At 35.4% G+C, this 15,588-nt stretch overlaps 1 protein-coding gene, 1 long non-coding RNA gene and 1 other non-coding gene across 4 annotated transcripts; all 3 read right to left on the reverse strand.

Annotated features, from left to right (window-relative positions):
* Window positions 1-3,787: 3,787 nt before the first annotated feature.
* On the reverse strand, window positions 3,788-5,269 carry LOC124441530 (60S ribosomal protein L24-like). The gene is made up of 4 exons (XM_046992009.1): window positions 5,228-5,269; window positions 4,916-5,112; window positions 4,630-4,681; window positions 3,788-3,871 (listed from the first exon to the last, which is right to left on the reverse strand). Exons 1-4 carry the CDS (start codon window positions 5,267-5,269, stop codon window positions 3,788-3,790), a joined length of 375 nt encoding a protein of 124 aa, XP_046847965.1.
* LOC124443443 lies at window positions 4,759-4,837 on the reverse strand. Its single transcript, XR_006947667.1, has one exon. It is a non-coding gene; the product is annotated as a small nucleolar RNA SNORD34 (small nucleolar RNA).
* A 1,214-nt stretch (window positions 5,270-6,483) lies between the features above and the next one.
* Window positions 6,484-9,735, reverse strand: LOC124442395. Of its 2 annotated transcripts, XR_006947235.1 has the most exons (5): window positions 9,469-9,708; window positions 8,716-8,814; window positions 7,081-8,247; window positions 6,726-6,801; window positions 6,484-6,567 (listed from the first exon to the last, which is right to left on the reverse strand). It is a non-coding gene; the product is annotated as an uncharacterized LOC124442395 (long non-coding RNA). The 2 variants fall into 2 exon arrangements; XR_006947236.1 differs by lacking the exon at window positions 6,484-6,567 and having other exon boundaries at window positions 9,683-9,735.
* Between the last annotated feature and the right edge of the window lie 5,853 nt (window positions 9,736-15,588).

Here is a 15,588-nt window from a genome sequence, read left to right on the forward strand (position 1 = left end):
GCTGACGTAATTCTTTATGTGAAAATTGTAAACAAAAAAGCTTTTGCTATTTACCTCGCGATGTATCGCGCTTTGCAAATCGCGACATGTTAATTTGCACCACAGAAAGTAAACTCTTTTTAATCTTGGTACTTCGTCAATAGTTCGTGGTAAATTTGTAATAGCATCATAAACTTGAGCACGTTATATTCTGCAACTCTCCACAGTCTAAAGGGTTCATTCCAAGTGTAAAGTATAGTAAGGTAAAATTAGACAGATTGTAGTCCTCAGCCTCAATGTACGTTAATATATTTCGCAAGCACCAAGATAAGACACATGTAGCCAATATGAACATAATAGCCCAACATAAGACTTTTAAAAGCCATTACAATAATAAAATAGAGAAGGACTTATTAATAACGTTTTTATTTCTTCTTGTAACAATTTGTAACAATTTTGTTGTAAAAGTCTTATGTTGGGCTATTATGTTCATATTGAAAATTCGCTTTCCTCCTGGCAAATCTCTGGCCACGATTTTAAATAAACGCTACAAAAACGAAGCACTCGAAGCGTTCAGGAAATTCCAGCGTCTTGAACTCAAGCTTGGAAAAGCCAAACTCGACCTGGAGTTCCTTATTACGTGTAAGAAGCGCTCGATAATACCAAGATTCCTATGGTTTAAGGTTGCTAATCGCAGATTGCAATCCTCTAGCGCCTATTGACAATGTCAATACAAAAGCGAATTTTCAATATGAACATAATAGCCCAACATAAGACTTTTAAAAAAGCCATCACAATAATAAAATACGCTTTCATACCATACGCATTGTCTACAATTTGTGAGGAAGATAGGCAATTTCTACGTCAACACTTCGACATATTTCCTGCTATTTCTAGTTAGAAATGGGAAATATGTATTATTATCAGGATTATTATGCAATCCCAGTCGATCACGTGGTTTATTAATTGGGTGAATCTAGTATCTTGCTAAATGCTTGCTTTCAACTTCAGAAGGAGTATCTTTGCCAGATGATACTCCGTTTTTTGTTTGCATTCCTTACCCCTTTTAAATACTCAAAATTATCTGGTGCGAACCAACGGTCGAAATTATAAAAGATCTTAACACAAAGATCTTTTTCTTGTACTCATAAAGATCATTATTAAATAACGTTCTGTGGTTTTTGATTGATTTTGCTGTTGATGCCAGAGCAACTGTTTTCTTCCAGTCTTCGCTCCATTGCTCAATGCCAATATCCATTGAGAAATTGCTTTCCTCTGGAAAGAATTATATGAAAAAACGTTTTTCTTTCTTCTCGTAACAATTTGTCGAATGAAACCACTTTTTATTCAATACGGACACTATCAGAGATCGCAGACGTAGATACGCATGTGTTAAAACTATTTTCTCATGTCTGCGGGGACGCGTTTATCACCTTATTCCAAAGAAAGAAAAGCTACTAATATTAAGTAAGAAAGGAAAGAAATACACTGAAAATAGCCGCGAATTAGCACCGAGCAATTGTCCTGTAAGCAGACAGACTATATCAGCCGTTGTCAGAGATTCAAAAAAACGATACGCGTATAAAATAGAACGATAAACGTATGATACAAGAACAATAAACGTATGATACAAGAAAGATACGCGTATGATACAAGAAAGATACGCTCATCATACGCAAAATTATGTTAACAAATACACGAGCGGTACCGTACCCGATTGATGGAGTTTCTTGGCTAGCCGGATAACTCGACTCCATACAAGTCCTTATTCATTTAAACTTCATTTTAGGCACTTATCGACAACGCTGGCAGTTGGAAGTCGAAAGGCAGTTGAAGGATCAAAATGCTGGTATCCCAATGGATTTTGGTGTAGAGCAATGGAGCGAAGACTGGAAGAAAACAGTCGCTCTTCCAAGTTTTTACTGTCTTGAGGAGATTCATATATTTGCCTTAGCTAATATTCTTCGAAGACCAATTCTGGTAATATGTGCCAATTTTAATCGTGGTGACTATGATGAACCAATTGCTGGTGTAAACCTTGGTGGCATATACTTACCACTGTTATCTGACTCCGTGGGTTGTATCAAAACTCCTCTTTTGATTCGCTATCACCATGGACACTTTACAGAACTTGTGTTGACAGAAAATAATGAAGGTATCATTAATGAAATACGATGGTCAGCCTAGGAAACTCCGTTGTTTGAGGAAAGGAATTTCTCAGATCGATTACTGCGGGAATACTTGAATTGTTTAAAGTTGAATTACACCGATGAAAATGGGTGTATAACGAAAATACTTGTAGCTAAAATGTAAGCCTGTGATACTTGTGGCTAAAATAGCCTTGTTGGAAGTCTTGCATGGACGCTGTTCTAACGATATAAAATATACAAGACATTCAAGAACTTTATAAAATATGTTTAGTGAGCTTCCAAGGTGTAATATATTATTCAGTCCAGGATGACTAAAAAAGCGTTTTTACTTGAGAAATGCTCTCTTATATACACGAGCTTCCATCTATTAACTAGTCATTATACATACCTTAATTATACTAACTATTTATACAAACATTAATTATGCTAACTATTTAAACATACATTAATTATGCTACTATATTATACAAGGTTCAATTCTTTGCTTTCAAGGTGAATAAGATGAATTGCGTAAAATCAGTCAAGACTCAGATTTTGCCTTTCTCTACTGTCTGTAGGCTCTCTCTCAAGTTGTATATCCACGACGAAATTAGAATTTTACAGTCAGTTAACTTACTTCACTATACTTTACACTAGGAATGAACCCTTCAGATTATGGAGAGTTGCAAAAAATAACGTGCTCACGTTTATGATGATATTACAAATTTACCACGAACTATTGAATTACAAAGATTTTACTTTCTGGGGTGCAGAAATTTTTTTTAAAAATTGTAGTTTTTGGTCTATTTCTATGGCTCTAATTAAAACTTTATGTTGGGCATTAATTTTTATTACACGAATTCGATTTCCGCTCGGCAAGTCTCTCGCTACTAAGTATTTACTGTGCTAAATTACAGTCGTTTGCTTGTTGACTAAACGGAAAAACGCGTAAAGAGATCGTATGAATTGTAACTACAGCACATTGAAAATGCCAATCATTAAATCATTTCGTGTTATCGTTACAATTACGTTTATGTCTTATTGGAGGTTGATTACGGCTGAATGATGCATATGTTAAATGTCTGCTAATTTCAATGGGTTGCATTTTGCATGCACCCTGTAGATACAAAGGGTAAGTTTCAATATATTTTCATGCTTTCACGCAACATTTGTCAACCATAATATACATTCTACAAGTTAAATGTTTAGTTTTAATGGTGGCAGCCTTGTATGAAACAAGTGAAGATTTGATCAGTCTACAAGTTAAATGTTTAGTTTTAGTGGTACCAGCCTTGTATGAAACAAGTGAAGATTTGATCAGTCTACAAGTTAAAGTTTCATTTTAGTGGTACCAGCCTTGTATGAAACAAGTGAAGATTTGATCAGTCTACAAGTTAAAAGTTTCATTTTAGTGGTACCAGCCTTGTATGAAACAAGTGAAGATTTGACCAGTTTCATTTGTTTGGCAGATAGGGTATGGGAAGGTTTAGGTGGGGATTACGAGGGTAGAGGAGGTTATGTTTCACATCTGAAATTGTGATTCAAATTTTCATCCTTAATTCACAACCAGATTACACAACATTGAACAATGAAGCATGAATTAAAACATAAAACTAAAAAAATGCAAATACCATTAAACCATGACCATTTATTATAGTGAAATGTGTGATAATTTACATTCAACGTTTTCCACCAACACGACCTGTACTTCTTCCACCTTTTTGTTTTGTTGGAGCTTTTGCCTTCACTGGTTGTTGTGCAGCCTTGAATAAATGATGAGTGTTATTGAGATATCTTAGTAAGAATGGTTTACTTCATGTAAGAAGTAAATAAAAGATGTTTACTGTTTTCCACAAGTGAATGCAAACCAAAGAGATCTTGCAAGAAATTAAGATCAGATCATTGCAAGCACAAGACCAAACATCAAGGGTTGCAGATGCTTGGGAGTTCTCACAAATGTCTCTGAGGTTTGCATAAGCCAGTGCAAATATGAAAAAACATCTTTTATTTCTTTTATAAAATAACAATAATGCAAACAGGCAAATTTAAACAAAAGTTTCAATTCTTCCTCTAAATGTGTTCATGATTGATTTGCAAATTCTCTTTGATTGATTGATTGATTTGATTGGTTGAGCTTTGAATGGTTTGCAAACACAGCTATAGACTAACTGCATACGTTTTACTGTTTCTATTTTATGATACACAGTATAAATTGACAACGATTCATCGAATCATTGAAAACTTATGATAAATACTGAACTTCATGAAGAAATTTATCACTCGCTTGGGTGGGAATTAAATTCACAATATGTGCCATAATTTTGCCCAAAGTTAGTCATGAAAAGTTTGTCATACAATTTGCCCACACACAAACAAACAGTCAAAGTTTCTAATAAATATTAATTTCAATGTTTGAACATAAAAATTTTGTTCAAAGCAGTTTATCAACAGCAAATTGCACTGAAAAAGCCAACCTACTTTACATTATAATAGTTGAGTAATTGTTACAACCTTTAAATACCTTTGTCATCTTTTTAGCCTCCTTCTTTTGCCTGATTTTATCTTTAGCAGCTCTAAATGTTTATAAATCGTCAACAAAATGATCAATTTTCTCAAAATCTGATTCAGTTTAAGTTTGAGGATTTTCAATGTTTCTCTCTGATTATAATTCATTTTCTCACAGTTGTTACTCATACAATGTAGGTAAAAAAGAATCTTCACTGAGAAACAAAATCAAAATCTTTTAGTCAAGCATAAAAGATGTAATTTTTTAGATATTAAAGACACCAGACAGTTGTGTTTAATACCTTATTGCCTGCTCTCTTTGTGCTTTTCTTACTTCAGGCTTCTGATTGCGTTTGGCCAAAATAGTTTCAAGAGTTGCACCCTGGATGGCTCGTTGGAATTTAACATTTCGTCTTGTTCTCTTTTCGAGACTCTTCAACTGAGCCCTTTTTGTGTTTTCTACGGTAAAGGACAGTCCATGAAATCTTTCGTGGATTTCCTCTCATCAAGAAGGATCTCTCACATTTTTTGTCCAGGATATTGAAAACAAACAAACAAACAAACAAACAACATTTATATACCGGCCAGTATTAATCCCCGCCAGGGGGGTTTACCGGTCCATGAATTTTCCACGCCACGTCTTTATCTCTCGCCATATCTCTCGTTATACCCATCGCCTTCATATCACTGTTCACAGTATCCATCCATCTCTTTCTCGGTCTACCTCGTTTGCGGACTCCATCAACATTCATATGCAACGTTCTACGAATTTCAGCACTTTCTTCCCTCCTTTCCACATGCCCAAACCACCTCAAACGCTGGCGCCTTACCCAATTCTCGATACACTCAACACCAACTCTTTCTCTAATCTCTTCACTTCGAATCCTATCCATCAACGTTACACCACACATCATCCTAAGCATCCTCCTTTCGTCGACGCCAATCTTCTCAGGTCCTCTGCTTTCGGCGCCCAACACTCTGCTCCATATCCCAAAACACTTCTAACACATGCCTTATACAATTCTCCCTTCTGCTTCAACGAAGTGGACTTTCCGCACAACATTCCCGAAAACTCTCTAAAACTCCACCACGCTGCTTGAACTCTGTTCCTCACCGCTTGCTCGCACCCTCCACCATCATTTAACACATCGCCCAGATATTTAAACTCTGATACACCTTCCAAACTCACGTCACCCAGTTCAAACCGTTCAATCGCGACTCGCCCACCACTTCGACACGTCCCGCACTCAAAATCAGTTACTCTTGTCAATGCACCACGGACACCTGAACATCTTCCATGAACCCACTTACTGCATTTCCCACACATTATCAATTCACTCAACTCTTGGCCATTTATCACTGTCCTTCACCTCCACCTGCCTCGAGCATCTCATGCCCTTCGTCTTTGCCTCATTCACTTTCAGTCCCTTGACTTCTATTGCCGTTTTCCATTCTCGGTACCATTCCATGACTTTCTGCTTCGACTCCGCCACCAAGACAATGTCATCTGCATACAACAAACACCAGCATCCTTCTTTTCTTCTCACTTCCTCTGTCAGTACATCCATCACACAAGCAAACAGTAACGGCGACAAGACTGAACCTTGATGAACACCAACTTTTACCTCAAAAACACCAGATCTAACACCTTCCTCCGTAACCACCGCCTCTACACCTTCATAAGTCGCCATAACTGCCCGAACCATATTCTCTGTCACACCTTTCTTACGCAGCGCGTACTCGATCACCTTTCTTGGAACTCTATCAAACGCCTTCTCCAAATCTACAAACACCATATACAATTCTCTGTCCTTCTCCAAAATTTCTCCTGCAGCTGCCTCAACACAAAACACGCATCCGTCGTTCCTCTCCCGGTATGAATCCATACTGCTCTTCCCCCATCCGAACAACTTCCCTCAACCTTCTATCCAAATTCGTCCAGGATATTGAAAGACTATTAAATTGATGTATAAAACATTTATTGGTTATGGCAAAATAATATAGATGTGATTTTACAATTAAGTTTTCAAAGTGTGTTTTAAAAATAACTATATATCAACAAAGGGATAAATTAAGTTGTTTTTCTAAGTCGAACATTGTAAAAGTAAGTACCTTTCCATCTAGACGTATATATCTTTTCCCATGACTTGGGTAGATTTTGTATCCACTGTAGCTGCACACCTCGAGTCTGGAAATTTAAAGAAAATAACGAAATCATCAAATACTAGGAAGATCAAATGAAAAATATAACATGTAATAATAGCAGTCTCTGCGTAAAGACTTATGAATATTTCCAAAACAATTAAAATCGACAAGTTTTAATCGTCGATTTTTAAAGAATCTGGGACGTAAAACCGCTAATATCGATTCAATTATGAAAAAAGTGTTTCAGTTTCACAAGAATTTCATAAAATAACGAAAACGTTTTGCTGTTTCCTTGGATTGGAACGGATTTCAAAAGACTTACTTTAGAACACGGCTCTACTCTCCGACGTTACTAATCAAGTCATTGGGCTTTATCTTGACTTCTGACATTGATGGTTGTTTTGTAAACTCTCTGAGCCATTCGTTAAAGGTCCTTTGAAAATTTTCAATTCTTTGTTGTTCAATTTGAAGGTATTTGTTTGAGTCTTGGTGATCATAATCATCTTCTATTGTTGCATGATGATGCTCGTGGGCGTTGTAAAATCTGTTTAAAACTTCGTTGAATTCTTGTGCTTTAATTGTTTGCTTCGCTCAAGCTTCTAAAGCTCAATTTTGATTTGGTGAACTCCTTCATCTTTTTTGTAACTGCGCCTTTTGCAGCAGATCATTTTCTTCGTAGTTGTTCAGACGTTTCGAGAGTTGAAGGTTCTTCTTCCCTGGTGAGAGCTGGGGTGGTTTGCTTTGTTTGTTCATTACTCATAACGCTTTTCGCTTCGTTGTTAGATTTAGCCATTCGAAAGATCGTTAATTAAAAACAAGATCTCGTCGATATATCAGTTGATAAGGATAAATTCTTTGAACTTTTTGTAGAAAAGCTTTTTGTATAATTGTGTGATTGATGGTTGCACGAGTAAACAAAAAATAATTAAAAGTGGGTCAAAATGTCACTCAAACATGACGAAAAATCAAGTTTCATTTCACAGGTAAGGCTAGCATAATATAGTCAACTAACCTTTAGAAAAAAATATTATTGTACACTTTAGAAATATGTACAATACATTATACAATTCACTACATATATATCTGTTTTAAATCAGGTATAAATAATTAACTTGAATAGCAAAAACTTAAGGAGGAACCTGAATAAAACCAAACATTTAGATTGCCACTAAATAATGCACCAATTCTTGAAATGTGGGAGAAGGTGGTAAAAGATACCAACAATAATCCAAATTTTTAAAGCATTCCGTTCCAGCAGAGTCTGTAGCAATTATTTCTCCAGACACAACTACATAAAAGCACCTTCAGAAACCAACTGCAGTCTAAAACATGCTGCTGTGCCAACTATAAATCCACAACCCACTGGATCACACTATGGTATATCCAGGAATGCAAGAAGAAAATCAAATCACCATCTGATTTAAAAGCCATAACAGCACTGTCTCCATCAGAAAAGGTTTTTGGAGAAGCAAATGAGTCAAGAACATACCTGGAAGGAAAATTGAAAAGAAAAATTAGAGGATTGCAACAACAACTAAGGTGGACTAAAGCAAAACAACAAACAATGACAGACATTATTTAGGAGCTAAAAGAAAAACTGATTATATCAAGTGATACTGCTGAACATATGCATGCAAAGTTTGACCAGATACAACTCTCAATATTTAGAGACACCAAGAACAATGTTAATTGTGCACCTTGTGCACGAAGATATTCAGACAATGTGAAAGAATTTTCAACAACTATTAATTATTATTCAACAAAGGCATATGAGTATGTTAGATCAATATTGCCTCTTCCAAATCCATCAATGATAAAAAAAATGGTCCAGCACTATAAAATGTGAGCCTGGATTCATTAAGATAGCATTCATTTCATTATCAAAAGAAGTCAAAAAATCTACAGACAAGAGAGATTGCTTCCTTGTAATAGACACAATGGAAATTAGAAAACGAACCTTGTGGGATGCAGGACTTCGTGTGTGGTCAATCACAACAGATGGCACAGCAGTAAACCTTACAATGTTCAGACAACTTGGTTGCACTTTCACAACATCCTACAACACAATAATTACAAAATTTAAACATCCTACACAAAAGTACTACATCTACGCTATCCTTGATCCATGTCATATGTTGAAATTAGCAAGAAATGCCCTACATCATTTGAAATCATTTGTTGATGGCAAAAAGAACTCAATTAAATGGGAGTTTTTTGAGTCCTTAACCACCCTCCAGGAAAGTGAGGGGTTTACCCTTGGCAACAAGCTAACCCCAAAGCATATTCAATTTCTCAGGCACAAAATGAATGTGAGACTAGCTACACAAACCCTCAGTTCCTCAGTTGCTAATGCAATTGAATTTTTAGACGTCTCAATGAAACATAGTTCATTTGAAAACTCCAATGGAACTGTCACATTCATCAGAGTAATAGACCGTTTATTTGACATGCTTAATTCAAGAAATATCTTAGGGAAAGGATTTAAACAGCCACTTCGCTTGCAATCCAAACAAACATTGGAAGAAATTTTATTATCTACTGCTAAATACTTGCTAGACCTGAAGATAAACATTGGCTCAACACAACAACACCTGATAACCCATGGCAGAAAAACATTTATACTAGGATTTGTTAGTTGCATCAAGACAACAATTGAAATCGCAAATGAGATGTTCACCAATGCAGTTCCACCATTCAAATATCTACTCACATACAAGTTCTCTCAAGATCATCTGGAAATGCTGTTCTCATGTATCCGAGCTAAAGGGGGCTCGAACAACAATCCAAATTGTCTTCATATGAAATGCTGATGAGAAATGCTGTGACTGCTTCTAAGAGTGCTGATTGTCAAACATTCCACAACTATTTAACATTCTAACATTTAGAATTGTCAAACATTCTAAATTTTTAAAGAAAGTGATTACCTTCCATGTTCAACTGTTGTTAAGCAGAATCGCGCACATCACATTCTCTCGACTCACGCAAACAAAACAGTCCACGCGAGATACACGCGAAGCGGCAAATCAACAAGGAGAACAAGGACAAGAACAAGGCGGGACCCACTTAACAAAAACGTTGTCGCCCGGACGAATGTATTTCTAGCTTAATTAGACTTGACTTTATTGGTAAGTTTCGTCGCAGCTTTGATCGCTTAAGCTATGGAAATTATTTGTAGCACAAATAATTTTGTGGTTGTCTGCTAAAAACAGTCTGGCAAAATCTTACCGAAGATGTTACAGGTAAGGAAATCATCGGATATGATACGACAACAAGCTATTTATTTTTTAGTCAATTGTTGGGCGACAGGTAATTCAAAACCTTAATCACCAGCAAAAAGTGGTGATGATGGTGTTGAATGGGCTCCATAATCAAAATGCTTCTTCAGTTTCGTGAATTCTCATTGCAAAAGCTTTAAATTAAAGTAATAAATATTGTTCCCTAATGAGGTGTAAGGCGGGCAACGGATTCTCAATATAAATATTATAGTCCAACAAATAATTTTAAACATAGTCATAAAAAATTTGGTTTTATGAAATTTATTAAAAGAGTGACGTTTCGTCTTTATTCTGGAGTGTTTGTCGTTTAATTCTTCGAGGAGTAGTTTGCTTTGAAATTGTCGATAGGCGGTAGAACTTCGCAGACGGCGATTTGCAGCCTTGAACCACAAGAAACGTGGTATTGCTGAACGCTTTTTACATGTTGTAAGAAATTTTAAGTCCAATTTAGCATAAACAATTTGGTTTTATGAAATTTATTAAAAGAGTGACGTTTCGTCTTTATTCTGGAGTGTTGTCGATAAATTTCATAAAACCAAATTGTTTATGAATATGTTTAAAATTATTTGTTGGGCTCTAAAGTAATAATTAATATATTTGTGGCTGCAACACAAAACTCTTGCTAATGTGTTGGAAAATAACTTGTGTCTTAATTGGTGTAAATTATTACAGAAATTTTTTTCCGATTAATACGTGAATTGTAAAGTAGGAAAAGTTAGTAGTTAGGCCAAATCATCTTTTTGTAAAAACGCTCACGTTTCTCAATTGTGATTGGCAGACGTATTTATGTCTGCATTATTTATGTCTGCGTTCTCGTATCATACGCGTATTACGTACGTAGTATACCTGGTAGTATACCTGGTGTGGAATTCTATGTTATTCCACTATTATTCAACAGAAGGTCTTTTCCAGGATAAATTTTGGTCAACATTTAAAGCTAATGTTTTACTTTCTAAAACCTGTGTAATATTTTTTATCGACTTTAATGTTAATTTTAGAGACTTTTCTTCTATTTAGCATTTGTTTTGAGTCGATTACCATGAATTCAGTTTTACCAACATCGAGAGTTAAGCATGGTTACTAACTCTGAATTCATGATAGTTTCGACATCAGTAACTGTTTCACCACTTGCAGTTAAGTAGGTTTGTCTCGTCCCCAAACAACTATTCGAGAATGATACGTATATGGAAAGGGAATGATAGGCGTTTATAATATCAAGACGAAACGTACCTTCTATTAAAACACGATTCGATTCATACGAATAGAATATACGTTTATAAATAGCATGCTTATATGGATGTGCATCTTGCAACATCAACCATCGAATCAAACTACGTTGTAAACTCGGTCACATTCACAACAAAGTTCCTCGTCGACTCGAGAAATACAGAATAGCCAACTGTCGCTTGATAGACTTTATACGCAAGTGACAAAAAGAAATATGTAATATATAAATCGTTTGAGCGCGGTGCTCTGTAAATTTTAGAGATTTAAGCCCAGGCCACACTATCGTCTATATTCACGAAAACGAAAACAAAACGAAAATTCGTGCAAGAAATACATGCCAGACACGACGTAAAATTGCAAGCATGTTTACAAAGTCGGCTAAAACGTAAAAGGTATTATTGTTGGATGTGTCTATGTAGTAGCCTTTGCAGTGAAAAAGCAAGCAAAAAAGGAAAGGTGTCTTCTGGCAAAAAGATACTCCTTCTGAAGTTGAAAGCAAGCATTTAGCAAGATACTAGATTCACCCAATTAATAAACGACGTGATCGACTGCGATTATTTAACAATTTGATTAAAGAGTTACGAGAACCTAACAAAGAGAACAGACTCATAAAATACTTGCGAGTGACGACAAATTGTATTTCTCAAATCAGATTTATTAAAGCCTCGTGCCATCCTGCCATCTTTGTGTAGTAAAGTTTTAGATTATTAGCCAATTGCATGGGTTTTCGTTAACGAAAAAGGTAAAAAATTCAACTCTTCTAATCTGCACGAAAACGAAATTTTCGTTCAAGATTTTCGTTGATATGGAGGATAGTGTGGCCTAGGCTTTAGATTCAGCGCACAAACGAGTAAAATACGATACACGCGTTCTGCGTATCTTACAGCAAAAAAATGCTTTATCGAATGAAACCACTTTTTATTTAATACGGAGTATTGAATAAAAAGTCTTCTATTGAATAATAATCTTAAAATAGACAGTTGGTGTGAACAGTTTTCAACAAATTTTGTTTCAATGAACAAGAAATATTGTCATTCTGTAAGGTTCAAATCCTCATATCTAAAGAACTGTATTGATATTAGTAATATCACAAAAAATTATATATTGATATTGTCCTTAAGTTGCTAAAGTAATTTTACTTGGCATGTCCTAAACAAAGAAATTGTTTGTCTCATGCCTGTCTCATTCTCAAAACGTAACCGCCCATGCAAACCATATAACGCATGATCGTAATAAAGTAAACGGTTTGAACCCGGGAATGGTTTGTAAATGTAGATCGTCCTCATTTGACTCTGAAGATGACTACCGCTAAGGTTGTCGAAACGTCAGTCAACAACAGCAAAAGCAATCCTTCTCGAGACTCTACAAACCTGGACAAACCACATGTACAAACATGTAGCTCATTCCTTTGTGTCATGCCCACGCAAAACATAACGCATTTCAAATGCTTAGTCATTATCCTAATAACTATGGATTCTCAGGTTAGCAGTCCGATAGATGCGTGAGTCGGAATCGTATAGATTATAAGTAAATAATTTTTATTCGATCTAGCAAATAATGATATAGTATAAATAACAAATGTGCAGTTTAACATTATACCAAACGAAAATACATGAACTCACTTCTTTGCCGGGTCCTCACGATCTACATTAATTTCAATACAGGTTAGCCGATATAATAAAGTAATACAATGATGAAGCTTTCGCCCAGGTTAGCATGTGGTAACTGTCAGCTGCACTATAGACTCAAATCCTTTTTATCCCAATGAATATTGCGCGTCAAATTACAGGTCAGTTAAAACATGCATAAATTAAACTCTAGTGCTAAATAATTATATCCGTGCAGTTTGTCAGCAATCCAAACTAAATACAAACAAATTTTATTAAATGGTAAATTACCAGCTTCTAGAAAATATGCAAATAAAAAATATGCGCTGATAAATGATACAGTAACAGTTCCATGTTTGGTAAAACATAAAAATAAATTCTAACCATAACATCTAAGCCTTGGGTGAATATATGACATGCGTGTCTCTTACGCCCACGCAAAACATAAACACGAGAATTTTAGTGTGGGGTGTTGACTGTGGTGGTAAAAGTTTCGTCGCAGCTTTCGATTGCAATTAACTATGGAAATAACTTGTAGCACACCTATTTTCCTTTGTGGTTATCTGATAAAAATAATCTGTCAAATTCTTAACGAAGATGTGACAGGTAAGGAACTCGACTGCAGCTAAATTAATACGTAAATTGTAAAGTAGGAAAAGTTAGTAACTTAGGCCAAATCATCTTTTTGTAAAAACGCTCACGTTTCTCAATTGTATGATACGTAGTATACCTGGTATGAAATTCTATGTTATTCCACTATTATTCAACAGAAGGTCTTTTCCAGGATAAATTTTGGTCAACATTTAAAGCTAATGTTTTACTTTCTGAAACCTGTGTAATATTTTTTATCGACTTTAATGTTAAATTTAGAGACTTTTCTTCTATTTAGCATTTGTTTTGAGTCGATAACCATGAATTCAGTTTAATCAACATCGAGAGTTAAGCATGGCTACTAACTCTGAATTCATGATAGTTTCAACATCAGTAACTGTTTCATCACTTGCAGTTAAGTAGGTTTGTCTCGTCCCCAAACAATCATTCGAGATGATACGTATATGGAAAGGGAATGATAGGCGTTTATTACATCGCGACGAAACGTGCCTTCTATTAAAACACGATTCGATTCATACGAATCGAATGTACGTTTATAAATAACATGCTTATAAGGATGTGCATTTTTTTAACAAAAACCATCGAACACCAACCCACGTGGTAAACTCGGTCACATTCACAACAAAGCTCCTCGTCGACTCGAAAAATACAGAATAACCAACTGTCGCTTGATAGACTTTATACGCAAGTGACAAAAAGAAATATGTAATATATAAATCGTTTGAGCGCGGTGCTCTGTAAATTTTAGAGATTTAAGCCCAGGCCACACTATCGTCTATATTCACGAAAACGAAAACCAAACGAAGATTCGTGCACGAAATACATGCCAGACACGACGTAAAATTGCAAGCATGTTTACAAAGATCGGCTTAAACGTGAACGGTATTATTGTTGGATGTGTCTATGTAGTATCCTTTGCAGTGACAAAACAAGCAAAAAAGGAAAGGTGTCTTCTGGCAAAAAGATACTCCTTCTGAAGTTGAAAGCAAGTATTTAGCAAGATACTAGATTGACCCAATAAATAAACGACGTGATCGACTGGGATTATTTAACACTTTGATTAAAGAGTTACGAGAACCTAACAAAGAGAACAGACTCATAAAATACTTGCGAGTGACGACAAATTGTATTTCTCAAATCAGATTTATTAAAACCTCGTGCCATCCTGCCATCTTTGTGTAGTAAAGTTTTAGATTATTAGCCAATTGCATGCGTTTTCGTTGACGAAAAAGGTAAAAAATTCAATTAGATTCAGCGCACAAACGAGTAAAATACGATACACGCGTTCTGCGTATCTTACAGCAAAAAAATGCTTTGTCGAATGAAACCTCTTTTTATTCAATACGGAGTAAATAGACAGTTGGTAAATAGACCGTTGGTGTGAACAGTTTTCAACAAATTTTGTTTCAATGAACAAGAAATATTGTCATTCTGTAAGGTTCAAATCCTCATATCTAAAGAACTGTATTGATATTAGTAATATCACGATATATATCACGATATATTAATAATATCACGATATATTGATATTGTCCATAAGTTGCTAAAGAATTTTAATTTGCATGTCCTAAACAAAGAAATTGTTTGTCTCATGCCTGTCTCATTCTCATAACGTAATCGTCCAAAAATAAATTCTAACGATAACATCTAAGCCTTGGGTGAATATATGATATGCGTGTCTCTTACATGTGTGTCTTATCGCCCACGCAAAACATAAACACGAGAATTTTAGTGTGGGGTGTTGACTGTGGTGGTAAAAGTTTCGTCGCAGCTTTCGATTGCAATAAACTATGGAAATAACTTGTAGCACACCTATTTTCCTTTGTGGTTGTCTGATAAAAAGAATCTGTCAAATTCTTAACGAAGATGTGACAACTAAGGAACTCGACTGCAGCTAAATTAATACGTGAATTGTAAAGTAGGAAAAGTTAGTAACTTAGGCCAAATCATCTTTTTGTAAAAACGCTCACGTTTCTCAATTGTATGATACGTAGTATACCTGGTATGGAATTCTATGTTATTCCACTATTATTCAACAGAAGGTCTTTTCCAGGATAAATTTTGGTCAACATTTAAAGCTAATGTTTTACTTTCTGAAACCTGTGTAAT

This window comes from Xenia sp. Carnegie-2017, unplaced genomic scaffold (assembly GCF_021976095.1).
Source record: "Xenia sp. Carnegie-2017 unplaced genomic scaffold, XeniaSp_v1 HiC_scaffold_20, whole genome shotgun sequence".
Taxonomy (NCBI): domain Eukaryota; kingdom Metazoa; phylum Cnidaria; class Anthozoa; order Malacalcyonacea; family Xeniidae; genus Xenia; species Xenia sp. Carnegie-2017.

Coding starts and splice junctions, on each gene's coding strand:
- LOC124441530 (XM_046992009.1), bottom strand. CDS start 5,269: ATGGCGAGAGATAAAGACGTGGCGTGGAAAATTCATGGACCG. Junction 4,682..4,915: donor CAAAGAGAGCAGGCAATAAG/GTATTAAACACA, acceptor ATAAACATTTAG/AGCTGCTAAAGATAAAATCA. Junction 3,872..4,629: donor AGGCTAAAAAGATGACAAAG/GTATTTAAAGGT, acceptor CATTTATTCAAG/GCTGCACAACAACCAGTGAA.